This window comes from Lissotriton vulgaris, unplaced genomic scaffold, assembly GCF_964263255.1.
Source record: "Lissotriton vulgaris unplaced genomic scaffold, aLisVul1.2 SCAFFOLD_3740, whole genome shotgun sequence".
Classification (NCBI taxonomy): Eukaryota; Metazoa; Chordata; class Amphibia; order Caudata; family Salamandridae; genus Lissotriton; species Lissotriton vulgaris.
Genome location: NW_028253832.1, coordinates 154,787 through 171,957, shown reverse-complemented (window position 1 = coordinate 171,957; position 17,171 = coordinate 154,787). Strand labels below are relative to the sequence as shown.

The window sequence follows — 17,171 nt, the reverse complement described above, 5'->3', positions numbered from 1 at the left end:
CATGAATACGGCTTCGCAGCGCTTGGCGGTACAGTTTCTTGTCTTAAAACGCGGGCACATACTATTAAGAGTTTCTGAAAACTGCCAGGCCAACAACATGCAATACTACGCCGTGCCCCACACAGCCTGTGCAATAACTAGAAATCCTTTTTTTCTGAAACCATCAAAATAAACATAGAAGAAATACACCTGACGCTTGCATCACACGGCTCGCCAGGAGTGGGCCGATGTAATGCAGGATTTGAGGCCTGCGCAAGGGCCAGGGGCACGTTTATTCGGTCTGTCGATGCGTCTGGGCCGCCGGGCCCTCGGAGGCCTGCTTACCCTTGGCGTTCACCTGGCAGCCGACGACACGCCATGCAGCCAGAGCGGCTGCGTGCACAGATCTGTTCTGCACATGTGTTCCGAGAAGGGGCATGCGACCTGGCCCACCCTCCCCGTCGAGGGATGCCTTCGTGGGAAGCAGGGCAGTCGGTAAACCCCAGTGGAGAGGTTATTTTAAGGGCCCACCCCCACCCTCCTGCAATGGTATGTCCCTGGCAGCAGGAAACACACAAGCCAGCTTTGCGTTCTTGCTGTACAAACAAAATACACAAAGCATCATATACAGAGTTATTTTTTCTGGTTGGCAGTAAAAATCAACCCCTGTTTTTTTTTTAGCGACTCTTACCGGTTTGGAGTTTGCCTCTTGCGAGGACGTGGCTTTGATTTTACGAACGTGGTATTAAGTGTGGCCGGCTTTGATGTCCAGAGGCGGGCTCCCCTCGGCCGGCCATCACGAGGCCGCAGCCGGCCAAAGTACGGCCATATAGGGCGTCGCTTTATTGGCTAATACCGGAAGAGCATTGTCCCCAGACCTGGCATCATAAACTCCTGTAAATACCGCGGCCTCCCTCCCTGGGCTCGCCGGAAGATGTCTGCTGCGTTACACGCATGTGGCTAGCAGGCATGAGAGATTCAGAAGCAATGCTAGCCATGACACACATCAGGCGCTCCGGGAGGGGCCCGAAGGTGAATGTCAGATTTCAAACCGCATCCGGCTAGCCAAGGGGCTATTTCCCTTCTGCAGGGTCCCTGCAAAAATAAAAAAGACTAATGACAGAAAGCTAACGTACGTGTCTCACAGGAGCTATAGGTTTGAATGTCTCTACACAGTAGCTTGCGCGTGCGCCAAACATATTGTAGTGACATATGTCCTTTTCATATAACTACCTTTCCTTTTGCAGTAGTTCACCGGTTATACAGGCGCACGTGCATCAGCCTGAACAGAATTAGTATGCTTGTATACAATATTCATATATTAACATATACGTACTAAATGGCAGACAGGCACATTATGTTATCCAGACATGCGTGTATGCATTATAAATACTCACAATCTCCCCAGCAGACCCACCAACCTCTCACTCTCTCTCTCTATCCACACACGTACACACACACACACATATTTATGTTTACATTGGGATATAACCACATATGCTACACACACAAACATATGTCTGGGCACTCGCTTGTATATGTATATGAATGCATCAAAAAATACAATACTGCAACAATGGGCTGTGTATGTATTTTTGTTTAAAAAATGCATCGTAAATGTATGGTAATGGAATGCAAATGTGTGTGAATGGCCATTTTCAATATGAAAGTGTGTGTTAAAGCATATATAGGCATGCACGATACGCACACACACGCACTGTGAAACATGCGAGAGGGAAAGGGCCAAAGAGTGAGCTTGAGAGAAAGATAACGTGTAAAATGTCTAACCCCAGACAAGGAACAGACTGGAGTGACACGGAGACCCAAAAACCCAAAAAAGTGACCCAGCGTTTAAAAAATAACACGTCGTAAAAGCTTTTTAAAGCACTTGTAGCATAGATATGTGTGCCTGTGGTATGTATGAGTTATAATATGCAGGTATGCAGGCCTATAAACACACATACAAACATACTGACACAGAGACACACACACAGGCACACACACGGACCCAGTAACACGGGTAAATGGACACAGACACACACGCACATTGGTACACACACAGACACACCTACTCAGAGGCATACACAGAGGCACACATATACAAAGACACACACAGATACATACTGCCTCAGACACACACACACATACACACACCGATCCAGAGGCATACACATAGCCACACACATGCAAAAGCACACACACAAATACATATTGACCCAAACACACCTGCGCATACACCGACTCAGAGGCACAAACACATACAAAACACACACAGACACAACCTGTCTCAGACAAAGACACACCGACTCAGAGGCGCACACACACTTACAAAACACAAACAGACACAACCTGACTCAGACAATCATCCCTCCACACACACACCCTCCGACACCAGCACAGCACACCTCTCCTGCTATAGCGGGGGTCTGGGCACCCGTTTTCCTCGGCAGCCCCTCGCGCTCGCCCGTGCCCGCCCGCGCGTGCCCCCGCCCCGCGCCGCGCCAGTGCCGCTGCTGCTCCCAGTTCATGCTCCGCCTGCAGCCGAGGAGCGCTGTTTCTTTTTTACGGCCTGGACACACGTCCGGATCACCGGCTTAATAGCTCGGTGCTGCGTTATCCCCGCTTTCTTTAATCACTAACAAGGCCAAGTCAAACGGCAAACTATCCTCGTCAAAGGCACCGGGGTGGCACTAATGCGGGGCATTTGCCAGCCTCGGATAAACAGACAGCGCTTGGCAGGCGGGGGCCGCAGATTGTACAAAAACTGCACTTTAAATACCGGATAACGTCTCTTTTCAGACTCCAGCAGGGAGCATTCAGGGAGGGCGTCTGCCAGCCAGCTCTCGGGCCCGGGGGGAGGCCTCTTCACAGCTCGGTGCGGCTCGGGGTCCGCGGCCGAGTCCACACGCGGCCTCGGTACGAGCAAACATCACCTCGAGTCCGTCTCGAGCATCCCATGCATGGACGTATGGCTGTGCATTGTGTTCATATGTAAGTGTGTCCTTCCGCGCGTCTACCTATGCGCGAGGCATACACTGGGTGTGAGAGAAATTAAGGAGTAGGCCTCTCTCCGACCAACCTTCGCAGCCTGGCCTCGCCTCTGCCCAGAATATAGTTTATATTTTATGAACCGTGCCCTGAGAAGCATTATTTACGTTCAGACGCAGACTGGATGTTATGCATAATTCAGTGCAATTTTTTATTAAAGACGTGTCTATGAATCTGAAAGATCTCCCACAGTTATAAAGGGAGCCTGAATACATACATACATATATATATATATATATATATATATATATATATATATATATATATATATATATATATATATATATATATATATATATACACACACACGCACACGCACACATATCGAAAACAAAAGTCCTCACACATCCACACTCAGGATGCCGGGAGCGCGAGCGAGCGGGCTGTGAAACCCGTCGTATATGTATACAACATTCCAATAAAAACGCTATCCTACTGCAGTTCCGCACCGTGAAACTAGTCGGTGTGATTATATATATAAATACCCGCGCACGTGTGTATACATAATATAATACACACAGAACATTTTTACATATATGCATACATGGATAAATGAGAATGTGCAATGTTATGCATGTTTTAAACTTAGTGAATACTTACAATTCTTCTTATTCGTGTGTACGCACACACAAACACAAATGCACTCGCGCACGTACATGAATGAAAACACAAAATGCATGCACTTCATACAATAAAAGGAATGGTGTATACCTTTGAACGCCTGGGCCTTTGTCTATATGTACGCATGTACAATTAGAGACACAGACATACATGTATGCACGTGCACTGTCTCTCGCTAAATCACATTTGGGTACTTAATGGGAGGGTAAACAGCATGCTATTGCGTAGAGACTTCATTACAACCTGTAAAACAATTCGCACGAGGCTTTTTGAAGTTGCCTGCTGACATTTCAGTTTGTTATTTTACAAACTGCGAACAATACTGTAACAACAAAATCACAGGACAACCCACTGTGAACGTGGAAGCAGGTACCACACAGTTTAGTTTCGCTTTTAACTTTTTTATTTCCTAAAAATGCTAAACTAAAGCTAGGTGACGTTCTGGGATTGCAGCCCTGGTGTTAAACACGGCCCTGTTTTCTTTTTATACGGAATAACTCACGTTGCGCAGAGACGTAAATAATCTAAAACTGCGAAGAACGTTTAAATGAATTTATGGCTCAAGGAATGGTCGGTCGCTTGTCAAAAAGCACGTACAGTTGCCAAATTGTTTTTTTTCTAATGGGTTTGCTCCAAAAAAGGCGTAATTACGTAATCCAATTTAAAAACTGTATATTCTGGCCATGAAAGGTGACAACCGCCAAAATTACACTTTTGTGTTCACTTTATTCGAATTATTTTCTGTCTGCAAGAAGGAAAAAAATGAGTTACATGAACTCTCAGCCCAGCAGGACGGAAATGGCCTCATGCGTGCTCCCGGCATGCCTTATTCCATTCTCACTCCAGCATTCTACACGTTTCATATCCCTGGGATGCATTTTAAATTGTAATTTAACTTTATTGGGTTCTGTGTTTAAAAAAAAAACAACACTTTCGGAGCTCTGTTTGGAGGACAAGTATGTATAGAGCAAAATCAAGAAATACTATGTGTTCAGGCTGCATAGTGTTTATCTGAGACAAGATGGCGCTGCATATAATAACAAAATATTTGCAAACAGGTATCCTGAGCGTCAGTTTCTTTTGGGTATATATTTTAGACAAGGTGGCGCTGTATGAAATACCAAAATACATATTTGCGCACATATATATTCATGAGCGTCAGTTTCTTTTGGGTATTTATTTTAGGCAAGGTGGCGCTGCATGAAATAACAAAATACATATTTGCATAAAGATAACACCATCGTTTGTTTCTTTTTTTGTACATATCTCATACAAGGTGGAGCTATATGAATTAGCAATATATATATATCTGCATACTAAAACCGCGAGTGTGTGTATATATGTTAGTCAAGGCGGCGCTGTATGAAATAACAAAATACACATTTTGAGTACAGAAATTCATGAGCGCTACTTTCTTTTGGCTGCATAGTTTAGACAAGGTGGTGCTGCACGAAAGACACAATTGATATTTGCAGATAACATGAGCGTCAGTTCTTTGTGTATATATCTTAGACGAGGCGGCGCTATATGAAATAGCAAAATATATATCTGTATACTAAAATCGTGGGAGTCCGTTTCTTTTGGGTATACATGTTGCATGCTTCGTCTTTGGATCATACCTGGCATTTGTTGAGCACAACTTTTATTCTTGTTCTAGGATTTGGTGATACACGGAGAGCAAGCCCTGGCGTGAAGACCTCTTTCCAAAGCTTGTTTTGAGAAACACTCCACGCGGGCAAGAGGCACCTCATACCCTGAATGAGGAGAACATCTACATTTGTATTTTTGGAGCTTCCAAGAATTCCGAATGTTTGAAGGGCGATATTTGAAATAAGTTCATGGTAGCATTTCCAAGATTCACGTTTTTGTGCGTTTTTTCCCATTTACACCAAGCAGACCCACAGACAGGAACCGCGGCTGAAACAGTGCATGCAGCTCACACATTGATAACTAGAGGGCGCCTCGCGCACTGCGGAGCCTACGGATTCTTGAGTTTCATTTTTCACGAAGCCCCAACATGTGGGGGCCAGGATGGTGAGAATGGGCAGTTGGGGAGAGGGACTTTTTTTTAACATCCAATGTCAAATCACGCCAGAGTCTGTACCATCTGATCCGATGTAACCAGCACATACATGGCAACATTCTGTCCGCAACACAGTTGTGTACTGACTGAGTGTGCTCCTGCAAGGGGGGTGGGCCGGGGTCTTAATTAGCAGGGCCCTGGGTGCCTTTAACTGAGAACGCCCCTTCCCTTGTGGCCATTCATGCAGGGGGTATGTTTTTAAGGGACCTTTCAGCTCACCAGCAATTTCTTGCTGCGTTTGACTTCAACGGAACAAACAATCTCGGTGTCTTCCAGTGTCGCCAAGCTTTTATTTAAAGATATTTCGAGATATACAGTTCGTTCAGTTACAAACAAATACATACCATTCTGGTGGCATGAAGCAATGCACATCAGTAGCCCGCTTAATATTAATGAGGTGCTAAGCAGAGGGGCTGTGCTATGTCTGTGGCTGCAGGCCAAGCACGTGTGCGCGCGCGCGTGCGTGTGTATGTGTGTGCGCGCGCGTGGGCCTACGAGTGCGTGCTTGTACAAGGGCTGCGCTTGTGTTTATGTTTGCTTGCGTCTGTGTGTAGGCACGTGTGTTCGTGCTTGTGTTTGAAGCGTGTGTAATATTATGTACATGCAGGTGAGCTGCGCGTGAACGTGTGTGTGTGTGTGTGTGTGTGTGCGTGGTGTGCGCGTGCAGGTGTGTACCGGGTGTGCGCAGTGTGTAGGTGCCCATTTCTTTGCGTGAGGTAGAATGTTTTCAAGCTTGTGTGGTGTGTGCAGGGCCTGGGACAGTGTGTGCGTGAGTTACAAAAAAGTACTTCAAGCCCCAGCAGGTAGCCTACTGCGTGACGTGGCAACAACAGAGCTGCACCCCCAGAACACCAAATAAGTGGGTGATGGGTGATGGGGGATTAGGCTTTTGGGTCGAACCCACTACGCTGCAAGTGGAAAACACAAAAGCAGTCCGATTCATTACACGCCCTCTCAATGGCATCACGTCATGGTCCACGCATGTATTTTTCACAAACTCTCACACGTAGAAACACGAGCATTTGAGCAATCTTCATCTTTCACCTCCACTGTAAACCAACGTTTTAAGGCACCTTGGTTTAAGCCCCTCTGGGCCAGTGTGCATCAAACCTAAGATGTATATAAGTTCGGGCACCTGTCATATTATACAGAATTTGGTGCACACAAATACATTTGGTTAAAAATCACGGAGCCGCCTGGATATTAGGGTCTCAGCCTCCCTTCCCACTATGCCAAAGCAAACACACCCACACCCACACCCACACACATATATATATATATATATATATATATATATATATATATATATATATATATATATATATATATATATATATGTATATAATATATTTATATATACAATAATATATTTATATATACAATAATGGATGATACATCAAAGACCTTTGTCATATGGGTGCTTTCTCAGGCGCACTTCAGACCGGTCGCTGGGACGTACACACTTACACACACACCGGGAGGCACACAAGCCCATGCACAGACAATACACTGCTGGTCCTAGATCGTGTGGACATTAAGAACCCGCGTGGCTCTTACTCCGGTAGCCTGCACGAGCCTTGGTGTTATGTCCCGTTGTTGGAGACTCCTGGATAAGGTCCCCCCACTGATCATGTGTAGGGATTGTTGGTACAAGAGTAAGTGATGTTCTTAGCACCCATTCCAAACAAACCTGAACACGGGGTCATGCTTGTGTGTCTATGTGTGTTTGCACAGTGCTTGCGCCTAAAATGTGCGGAGTTTAAAGTCATTTTCTGAATGCCGTTTTCTCTTGATTTCACTGCAAGCCGGCAAAACGGGTAATACGGCCGGCTTTATTTTATCTCCAAATTACTTCATCCGTCCGTCCATCCATCCACCCAACCATCCATTTATCCATCCATCTTCCACATATCCATCCATCCAACGCACAGCCCCTCATCCATCCATTCATCACCCCCTTCATTCATCCATCCATTAATCCATCCATCTATCCATCCACCCGTCCATCCATCCATCTATCCATCAATCCAACCCACAGCACCTAATCATCCATCCGCCTAACCATCCATCCATTCATCAATCTTACTCAAATACGTACATGCACCTATAGCTTCACCAAAGTGGCCAGAAAAACGTACCCTGATAAACTGTTCCTTCGAAAAAACAAGTCCTAATAATTCGGTCATTTGTGTTCTATTTTGAGGGATGCCGCAAGCAGCCCACCCAGCAGTGGGTGAATCTGTGGTACCCGTGAACCTCGAGGCGCTGCCTTCCCCTGGTTCTACTCTGACATACAGCGCCTCTCACACTCCCTATCGGTGAGGACAGTACTCCAAAGTAACACCCATGGCAACAAACGTACCCAAAACTGTTGTCGTTGTGACAGGGTATTCCAAACAATACGACGTCTGTGTGACGCAATCGAGTATAAACAGGCCGTGCTCCAACAGACAGTGTGGTATTATGTTTATTCTCACAGAGATTATATTCATTCTCAGAGTTAATAGTCATTCTCACGGAGCAGAGGGGTCTGCAAGGCCCACCATTGACTTTAGATTTTGCAAGCAACTTCCTGCCCCACTGCTCCAAACTCATTCCCGAAAAGAATATGGTAATTTCAATGTCTGCTCTCCCACAATCCTCCACTGGCCTGGATTGTGTTTTGTCAAAGTAATGAGGTCGTCAAGCAGAAGCATCTACCACACACGCTTGACACCCGTAGAGAGGATTCCATTCTTATATCCCTGACATGTATAAGACAGGCAAGTGGCCCTGTGCATTGACCAATGCTTGTTTTGCTCAATTCGTATAACATATTCCAGTCATTTCGCATTCAATTTCATGGCGTTCCTTTGAATGCCTTGTGAAGGGGATAAAGTGGGCACTCCCGAATATGGCCATATTTCGTAAAATAAAAGAATTAACGAAAACATGGTGGCGTGTTTAGATTTCTCGCCCAGGGGATTGCAAAAATGACTTCTCCTGCCTGGTGTGCACATTTGTTTAGTGCTGAACAAAGCTGCCTGCATATAATTTGTACTGCATATCGTCTAGCTGTTTTCAGACTGTTTATTCTGGAAGTTAATGCATATTTGCTTGCCTGCCTGACCGCCCACCCATCTGAACCAAGGCCCATTCAACAATCCTTTCATTCTTCAACCGACAAACAAGTTAGTCCATCCATCCACCCACCCACCCACTCATCCATCCCTCCATCCATCCATCCACCCACATACCCATCCACCCACCCATCCCCCCACCCACCCACCCATTAATCCATCCATCCATCCACACACCCATCCACCCACCAATCCAAGCATCCATCCATTCACCCACCCATCCATCCATCCACCCACACATCCAACCATCACCCATCCATCCACCCATCATCCATCCATCAATCCACCTATCCATATTCCATTTATCCATGCACCTTCTGTGCTATTTGTTTGTTCTTCTCTCAGTGTACCTCTCTATCCTTCAGCTGTTTTTGGTCAGTTCTGTTCTGTTTGTATATCTGTCCTTGTCTTTGAGGCTTCCTGTACTGTCCGTAATTTGTCTGTCCTACCTCTCATTTTCCTCTGTCAACATATGCCCCCCTCTGCCTGCTGGCTTCTTCTGTCTTTGTGTCTTCCAGTTTATTCAGTCATTCTATAGTCCTTTTCATTTATGGCTGCTTCACTCCCAGTCTTCACACTCATTCGTTCAACCACTCCTCTGCAGTCACTGTATGATTTCAACACATCACCTACATTGATTGGATTAAAAATGCTGACCAAGTTTGGACATCACAGCAGACAGCTTTTCCTGACTACGTCGCCAGATGTAGTTTATCTCATGGAAATAGAGAAATGACAATCTCTTACCATAAACTAACCACAGCTTACTAAATACACATACGGACCTATGGGTTACGTGAAACACGAATTGTGCATTATAAACCCCCCCCCCTCCAGCTCCCCCCCCCCCCCCCCCCCATTCGTCCCCGCCCCGCCCCCTCCCACACACACACAAACACACACAAACAAACACACCTAGCATCAGGAACAAGAACAGCTCGTGGCCATTTCAGTCACAGGTGTACTCACCGTGCTTTTTCTTCACTCTGTGCTTTGATTACATTTAACGGTGCTGGCAAGGTGCCAGTGATGTGATGCACCACTGAGTTCAGTGTGGCGCAAAGGGTCTCGGAATGCATGTTTTGCACAAGTTAACAGCACTCTGCGGGCAGCACCAGGGCACCTCTGCTGGGCTCAGAGGGGAGCAGAGGCCAGGCGTCTTTCACTGCTGCGCTTCTCCAGCGGTGGCTTTGACATTGATCTCAAGAGCGCCACCGTGTGGCGAGCCGCTTCCTTGCCAGCAGAAATCCACAGATTTATTCGCGTGTGTTTTAAAGAGGCTGAAGGGAAATCCGCCCAGCAGACCGGGGATTCGGCTCCAGTGTTTTACTTCTCTGCAGTGGCTGCTGCAGCCCCTCTGCCTGGTTTATAGCTCTGCATTCCCAATATGCAAATGCGCGATTCAGCAGACCGATTTTATGGCTGAATTGCTGTAGCAACACAGGGGATGCGCGTTTACTGGGCCAGGTTAGCCGTGCATTCCGCAGATAAAGTCCGGGTTTCCAACAGCCTGAAGGATCTGCCTGGAAACCAGTTAATGCTTAACCAGAAAAGGAAGTTTCCTGCATAAGGCGAATTGCTTTGCACCAATCTGCCCGTCTGTCTTTCTGTAGGACTGTTTGTCCGTCCAGACAAGTGTCTGTCTGGTGGAGGGCTAGGGGGTTGGCAAGACCCGCAGTTTTTCAAGGTGCGGGCTCATGAGGGCAACTGAAGCAAGGTCGAAGCATCGAGGCAAGCACGCACACATTTAACCAAATATAGTTCTTTTTTTGCATTGCAGTTCAACATCCCCCCTTCGCGGGGCCTGCCCACGGCGGCCAGGCCTAGCATGCTACGCTCAAGTGGAAGTTGATGTCCAACAAAGCAAGACGGAAGTTCAACGCCATACAACAATAGAAATCTGGATATGGCACGAACCACACTTAACCTCCAGGCAAAATCAGTTACCAAGCATCAGAAATGTACGTCAGAGGGGTATAGCAAGTAACCCCAGGCAGAACAAGCCGCTCTGCCTTCAATGTTGTGCAACAATAAAATAAGACGTCAACAGTTGTCCCCGTGTTTCACTGTTTCCAAATGTAATAACCGGATAATGGGATGTGCTTAAAACAAGTTTGTTGTTTGGCAGGCGTGGTTGTCAATACAAAACATATTCTCAGAAAAAATATCTCTGCATTAATTATAAGGCATATATATATATATATATATATATATATATATATATATATATACATATACATACATACATACACATATATATATATATATATATATATATATATATATATATATATATATATATATATATATATATATATATATATATATATGTATATACATTGACAAAAGACAACATACATTGCTTACAATATGAAATACAGTGGATGTCGTGGCGTACATAATACATTTCACGGAGACTGGTGTAATATGGGAAATACTTCACAGTTTCACAGGTCCATGTTAAGGTTTCATCGCAATAATTACAGCCCCGTACCACTTACTTAGCTTTACCATTGGTTCTTCAACGTTCTATTCATGGAAGGTAAACAAACGGGTGCATTCTCCTTCCAGCCAATGCCACTGCCAGCTGTACTCTGCAGCTTTAACAAACTCCCTGCTTTTTCTAATATTCTACATACTTATCTGCGTAATTATTTTTCTCTCCTTTTATTACTGCCAGCAAGTAACTAACGTTGTCTGTCCTGGTACAATTTAAATGTCTCAAAAATAAATATGTGTAACATGTTCGTATATAATATATGTATGTATATATATATATATATATATATATATATATATATATATATATATATATATATATATATATATATATATATATATACATGAATTTATTTTAAAAAGCAAAAATCGGTGCAGGTCAAAGTTGTGATTAATAAAAATGTCATGGTGTAATAACAGAACTTTACTTCTCTTGTAACGTATATTTCTTTTCAATAAAGTGTTCGAACAAAGGACACATAAAGCATTGTAGAAGTTCCAAGCTAAAGGTCTTACAATAGCTTGTATATTCCTTTATTTTCTTGTGCGCTCTTGTATTGTACACATGCTTGGCAATGCTTTGGGGCAAAGAATATCATATATACAAATACGTGTACATCTCATAAACGTGTAAAACTCGGTACAACTGAGGATAAGCCGTTTTTTGCCCAAAAGAAATGGGAGTTTGCATTTTTTCCACATCATCCTTTTTCACCATAAACAATGCAAAACCCAAAGCTAGTGTTCACACGCATGATTGTTGCATAGCATCCCCCCAATCCAACCCCACAAAACAGTTATAAAAAAATAGCATTTAAACAAAATAGGTCAAAGATTTTATTTACACGTCTTGCAAAACATCTGTTCGCGTGTGAAATATACATTCAAAGAACTGGTTCTGCAAATTACCCTTTCAACAAAAAAAATAACGCGTCTTCTGGAAAACCACGTAAATTGTCACACCTCGTGCTCTCGTTACACGAACATTTAATTTGCTTTGGCTCCCCGCAGACATAATATTTTATTTATATATGCTTAAATAACGTCATCTGTCACGAGCCGTTCTCCTGTACATAAAGATTAATAAAAACGAAGAAAAGACTCGGGACCTCTCAGAACATGGTGAAAGCTTGTCAATGGTGTTTTGGTATTGGAACAACCCCCCGGCAGCCGCCATTTCAGATTCTGAAGAATATCACAGACCCCCCTACCCCCCCCCCCTTTAAATAATGGCCGGGGAGCTGCAAGCATTGCACAGATCCAAGTTTAAAGGAGTTCTGGGTGGTTTTTGCCTAATTGCGCCTCTCCACAGGTATTTCCTGTACACGGCCTGTGAGCCAGACACAACAAGCCTGGCTTCCGACCCCCATCCCCCCCTCATAAATCGCCCCCACCTCCCAAACAAACCTCCGGCTCTGAGAAAGACCACTGGTCTACATTTCAAGACTTCCCCTATGCTGTTATCTGGAATCACGCGCTTCGCCACCTCGGGCTTCTAGGCACAACAAGCGCGCAGTCAATCTAAATTAGTCAGTCTGTGTCTTGAGGTGAATGATTCGTACTGCTTCTCTGCAGGGCATTACTCGCGCCATTTTAGCGCTTCCTCGCCCAGTTTCTTACTGACTCGATGCTTATAAAAAAATCCTCGCACAAAGTTACGAATTTATTTTATGGCAGGGTATCTGCAATTGTCCCTCTTTTCAGCGTAGCTTTGGATTGCACAAAAGAGCACATTTCCCTAAAAAAAATTCTGTTAGTCAACAGCCCAGCACCAATCCGGATATTCACATATTTTTAAGAGACTTTGTGCCATTTTTTTGGTAAGAGGGTGCACAAAAAGCAATAGTGCGTAAGAGGGTTTATTTCCTGCACATTTCCCCCGGGGTGCACATCTTTCCGGGAAGGGAGCATGTGAAGGTTTGCACCAGTTCCGCTGGATAGATAAATATTTTAAAAAACACACAGGCAGTGTCCGAAGCTCCTTTTCCGCCCAGCCCAGTGTCCTGTGAGGCACGTGGCTCCTTCCCACCAGGTGGCCCCTTGGCTCTAGCTGGCCACGGGCAGGCTCCCTGTAGCCCTGAGTCCCCTTCCCGGAAGCAGGAGGTCCTAGAGCAGGGGGTTGGAGGAATAGTACTGCAAGCGGTCCCGGTTGATTTTTTTCTCTTTCATCCTGCGGTTCTGGAACCATATCTTTACCTGTCGGTCGGTGAGGTTGAGCATGCGCGAGAGCTGCAGCCGCTTCTCCTTGTTGATGTAGACGCTGAAGAAGAACTCGCGCTCCAGCTCGCGGATCTGGTACTTGGTGTAGGGGCAGCGCTTCTTGCGGGTGCGCGGCCCACCTGTGGGAGACAAGAGAGGCGTCAGGCTCGCCCTGCACTGTACCCCGGGGGCACCCGGCGGGGGAGGGGGGCAGCAGCAGGCAGAGAGGCGCGAGGCTCGCCCTGCAAGGGGACCCTACCACAGGGGCAGCAGCCAGAGAGGCCTTGAGGGGAGGGCGAGGATCACCCTGGAGAGGGGCCCGTACCCCGGGGGCACTAGACGCCGAAGGGGGCACCAGGCAGAGAGGCCTTGTGGCGGGAGGTGGTGGTGGGGGGGGGGGGTGAAGACCGCTCTGTAGAGGGTCCGGAGCCACTTTACCAGGGGACACCCGGAGCGGGAGGGGGCAGCAGCCAGAGAGGCCTTGAGGGGAGGGTGAGGATCGCCCTGCAGAGGGGCCCGTACCCCGGGGGCACCCGGCGCGGGTGGGGGCAGCAGCCAGAGAGGCCTTGGGGGGAGGGTGGGGATAGCACTGTAGAGGGGCCCAAGCTCACTCCCACCCACCGAGGGAGGCAGTGGTAAAGAAGAGGCGCTTGGGTGAGGCCACTGGATGGGGCCAGAGAAATTGGCTATTAAACCCAGGGGAAAGGGTGAGGGTCGCCCTGTAGAGGGACGGGGCACACACGCCAGCCTATGTATCCCCCACACACAAGCAGGCGCATGGAGGGCCAACACGGCGGTCCATCCTCACGGGGAGAGAAGAGACGCGGCCATGGGTGAGTCCAGTAAGGGTGGGAGGCCCAGGCACGCGCGCCCAGGGAGGATCCAATCACAGAAGGGGCACAGCAGGCAGCCAGCCTCACCACCCTGCTGGCGGAATATGCAGTTGACCAGTTACAAATGGCACAGTTCCCGGGCACATGGGGGTTTGGGACCTTATTCAACAGCAATGCAGAAACAAAACCCAGTAGCATTTAGGGCCTGTTTATGGCCATAGATAGGTTTCAATGAATGTTTTCTGTAAACATGAGATTTCCAAAACCTATACGTAGCCATTTTGGGTGCATAAGAAACCATTATAAGCTGGTCTATTGGAATGTGCACCCCGGAATTCACACCTAAGCCAAGAAATGTCACAATAATTAACACCCCATCCAAAGAAAATGTAAACTATTATCGCGCGCTTGCCTTATTTTCCTAATCTGTGAGGTTTAGGCCGGGCTGTTTACAGGCTGACCCAGAGGCACCCCCGCCCCGAGCACCTGATTCCGCTCAGACAGGACCGCTGCGGCCGCATTTTACACCCCAGCGAGTATTACGGCTGCTTGCTAAGGCCCTCTGACACATGTTATGCTCACATCATGACTGACATTCCGGCTTTGATGTGTGTAATAAGCGGCCGCGCGCCTCGCTGTATCATAAAACTTACCGTGGCATCCGCAGCCTCGTGATAATTATTAAACGCTCCCGCACCCTTCCCTCTCCAGGCGCACGTCTTCTGAGCGCCTGGCGAGCTTCGTAGCGCTCCCGGTCTGCCAGGGCGCAAACCACCCTGTGTGCAAAGAATTTAAAACTGATCTCTACAGCTCTACACACAACCCCGAGCCTGGTGCTCTTGTCCTGAAAACGCCCAGGTCTGCTGTTTATATAAAGTGTGCTTATTTTTTTTTTTCACCGTGGGCTGAGAGGCAGCGATTTGGTGAAATGCAACAAATCAAAGTTACCACATATTAAATATCAAGTGTAACTAACAAGCAGCTAGGGCAGAAAGGCAGAAATCCGGCGGCCACATGCGCCTGTGAAAAATGACTGTCTTCAGACAAATAGCCCGGGCGACAGAACAAAGGCACGTCTACTGTTTCAGTGGGTATTGTATGCTTTTTAATGGCATTGCGGCTGGCTGCATCTGACTACAGGAGATCTTCAAAAATATAAATGCAACAATTGGATGGGGGGAAAAAGTCAAATAAAAATAAAAAAAATCTAGCAGTGTGTGGATACCCCCCTAAGAAAAAGAATGTTGATGCTTTCAATTGCCATAAAGGACGCGCAAGGATCGCAATTATATTTCGCCAAAGGGGCAGGGGCTTTTAAAGGGGGGGGGGGGGGCGAGAGATAGCCCTGCTTTTGTGGACCATGCATTTGGCAGGTTCCTTTTCACGGCCAATTCTAGCAGTGGGGCACGTGATCCGTCCTTTTATAAGAAAGTTTTGTTGGGGGAATGGAGAGGCCCTTCCAATAAACCTCGTATGCTTATAAAACAGCTTATAAAAGTTTAAGAGCGGCGCGCTGCTCCGCAGAAGCGTCCCCGGGCGCTGCCGCGCTACTTACTGGAGGTGCCGCCGCCGCCGCTGCTGGCCGCCTTCCCCTCTGTGTTTCCGGAAGAGGACTCGGGGCTGGAGCTGCCGCCGCTGCAGCTCTCGGCGCCCCTGCGCTCGGCCTCCCGCGGCGGTGCTCCTCGGCAGGTCTCGGAGGCCGGGGCGCCCCCGGGTGCCGGCGCTGCCTTGTCGCAGCCCTTGGGGCCCTCGTAGTCTCCGGGGCAAGTGTCCGTGCTGCCGTACGCCGTCTCGAAGAACTGGTCGAAGGCTTGGGGCAGGACCCCGTTCCTGCCCACCGCGCTGTAGCCCGGGCCGGGCGGGTGGTGGTGGTGGTGGTGGTAGGGGCTGGGGGCGCCCTTGCCGAACGCCTCGCCCGCGCCGGAGGAGCCGTGGTCTCGGTGCATGAGCTCCTCCGCCGAGTAGCAGTGCGCCAGGTTGCTGCGGGGGTGCCACTTGGACGCAGGGTCAAGGGAGTACTCTCGGAAGGTGACCTCCCGCACCGGCTGCACCTGGGGCAGGTTGGACGAGTAGGGGTAGCTCATGGGGCGGGAGGTTGGGGTCTGGGGCAGGAAGGAGGGCAGGCTGGAGAAGTCGTGCCCCGAGACGTAGTAAGTGCAACTTGGCAAGTACATGTTGGAGGAGCAGGGGACCCGCTCGTCAAACTCCATCACGGTGGGGCTACCTCGGGCGCAGCGCATTAGCCGGGCTTAACATGGTGCTCACTGCAGCTGCCTCTTTGAAGCAGACCCGTAAAGTAGAAATTGGGAGACGTAAGCTGACGTGGAAAGCTATCCCCATCCTTAGCAGGGAGGTGCTGGTCACGTGACCCGGCGCTGGAATTGACAGGCTTGCAAGCATGGGCCCTTCTGAACGAGCCATCTCCGGGGAGGCACCAGTCTCGCCTCACTAAAAGCATTGCACCCTTCCCCATGTGACTCGAGCTGGCCCCGCACCCCCAGAGGACCCCCGACCCCGGCACCCCGTCTCCCACCCACTGAGCTGCGCGCCCCCGAGGCTTGGCTTGGCGCTGCGCTGTAGGTGAGAGCGTTTTCACGCGGTATTTAAACACTCTGTCATTTATAGCAATGCAAATCTCCAGGCATGTGTGGTCATTGGAGACGTCAGCGCCACCCGGCCTCTACATGTGCCATGTAAAATACAGGCATGTCCAAAAACGGGTGAAATGTTAGGGGGCTCTACTGCTAGTTAGAATATGCATACCATTTCCAATAACGCATGTGCTCGTTC

At 47.8% G+C, this 17,171-nt stretch overlaps 1 protein-coding gene across 1 annotated transcript; it reads right to left on the bottom strand.

The window, feature by feature from the left end:
* Positions 1 to 11,847: 11,847 nt before the first annotated feature.
* Positions 11,848 to 16,756, bottom strand: HOXA11 (homeobox A11). Its single transcript, XM_086951487.1, has 2 exons — positions 15,937 to 16,756; positions 11,848 to 13,688 (listed from the first exon to the last, which is right to left on the bottom strand). Exons 1-2 carry the CDS (start codon positions 16,619 to 16,621, stop codon positions 13,456 to 13,458), a joined length of 918 nt encoding a protein of 305 aa, XP_086807613.1. The 5' UTR covers positions 16,622 to 16,756; the 3' UTR covers positions 11,848 to 13,455.
* Positions 16,757 to 17,171: the final 415 nt, after the last annotated feature.

Bases quoted from the DNA above. Each gene is read 5' to 3' on its own strand.
- HOXA11 (XM_086951487.1), bottom strand. From the start codon at position 16,621: ATGCGCTGCGCCCGAGGTAGCCCCACCGTGATGGAGTTTGACGAGCGG. The intron at 13,689-15,936 runs GTAAGTAGCGCG...TGTCTCCCACAG, and splicing joins CGGCGGCGGCGGCACCTCCA to GTGGGCCGCGCACCCGCAAG.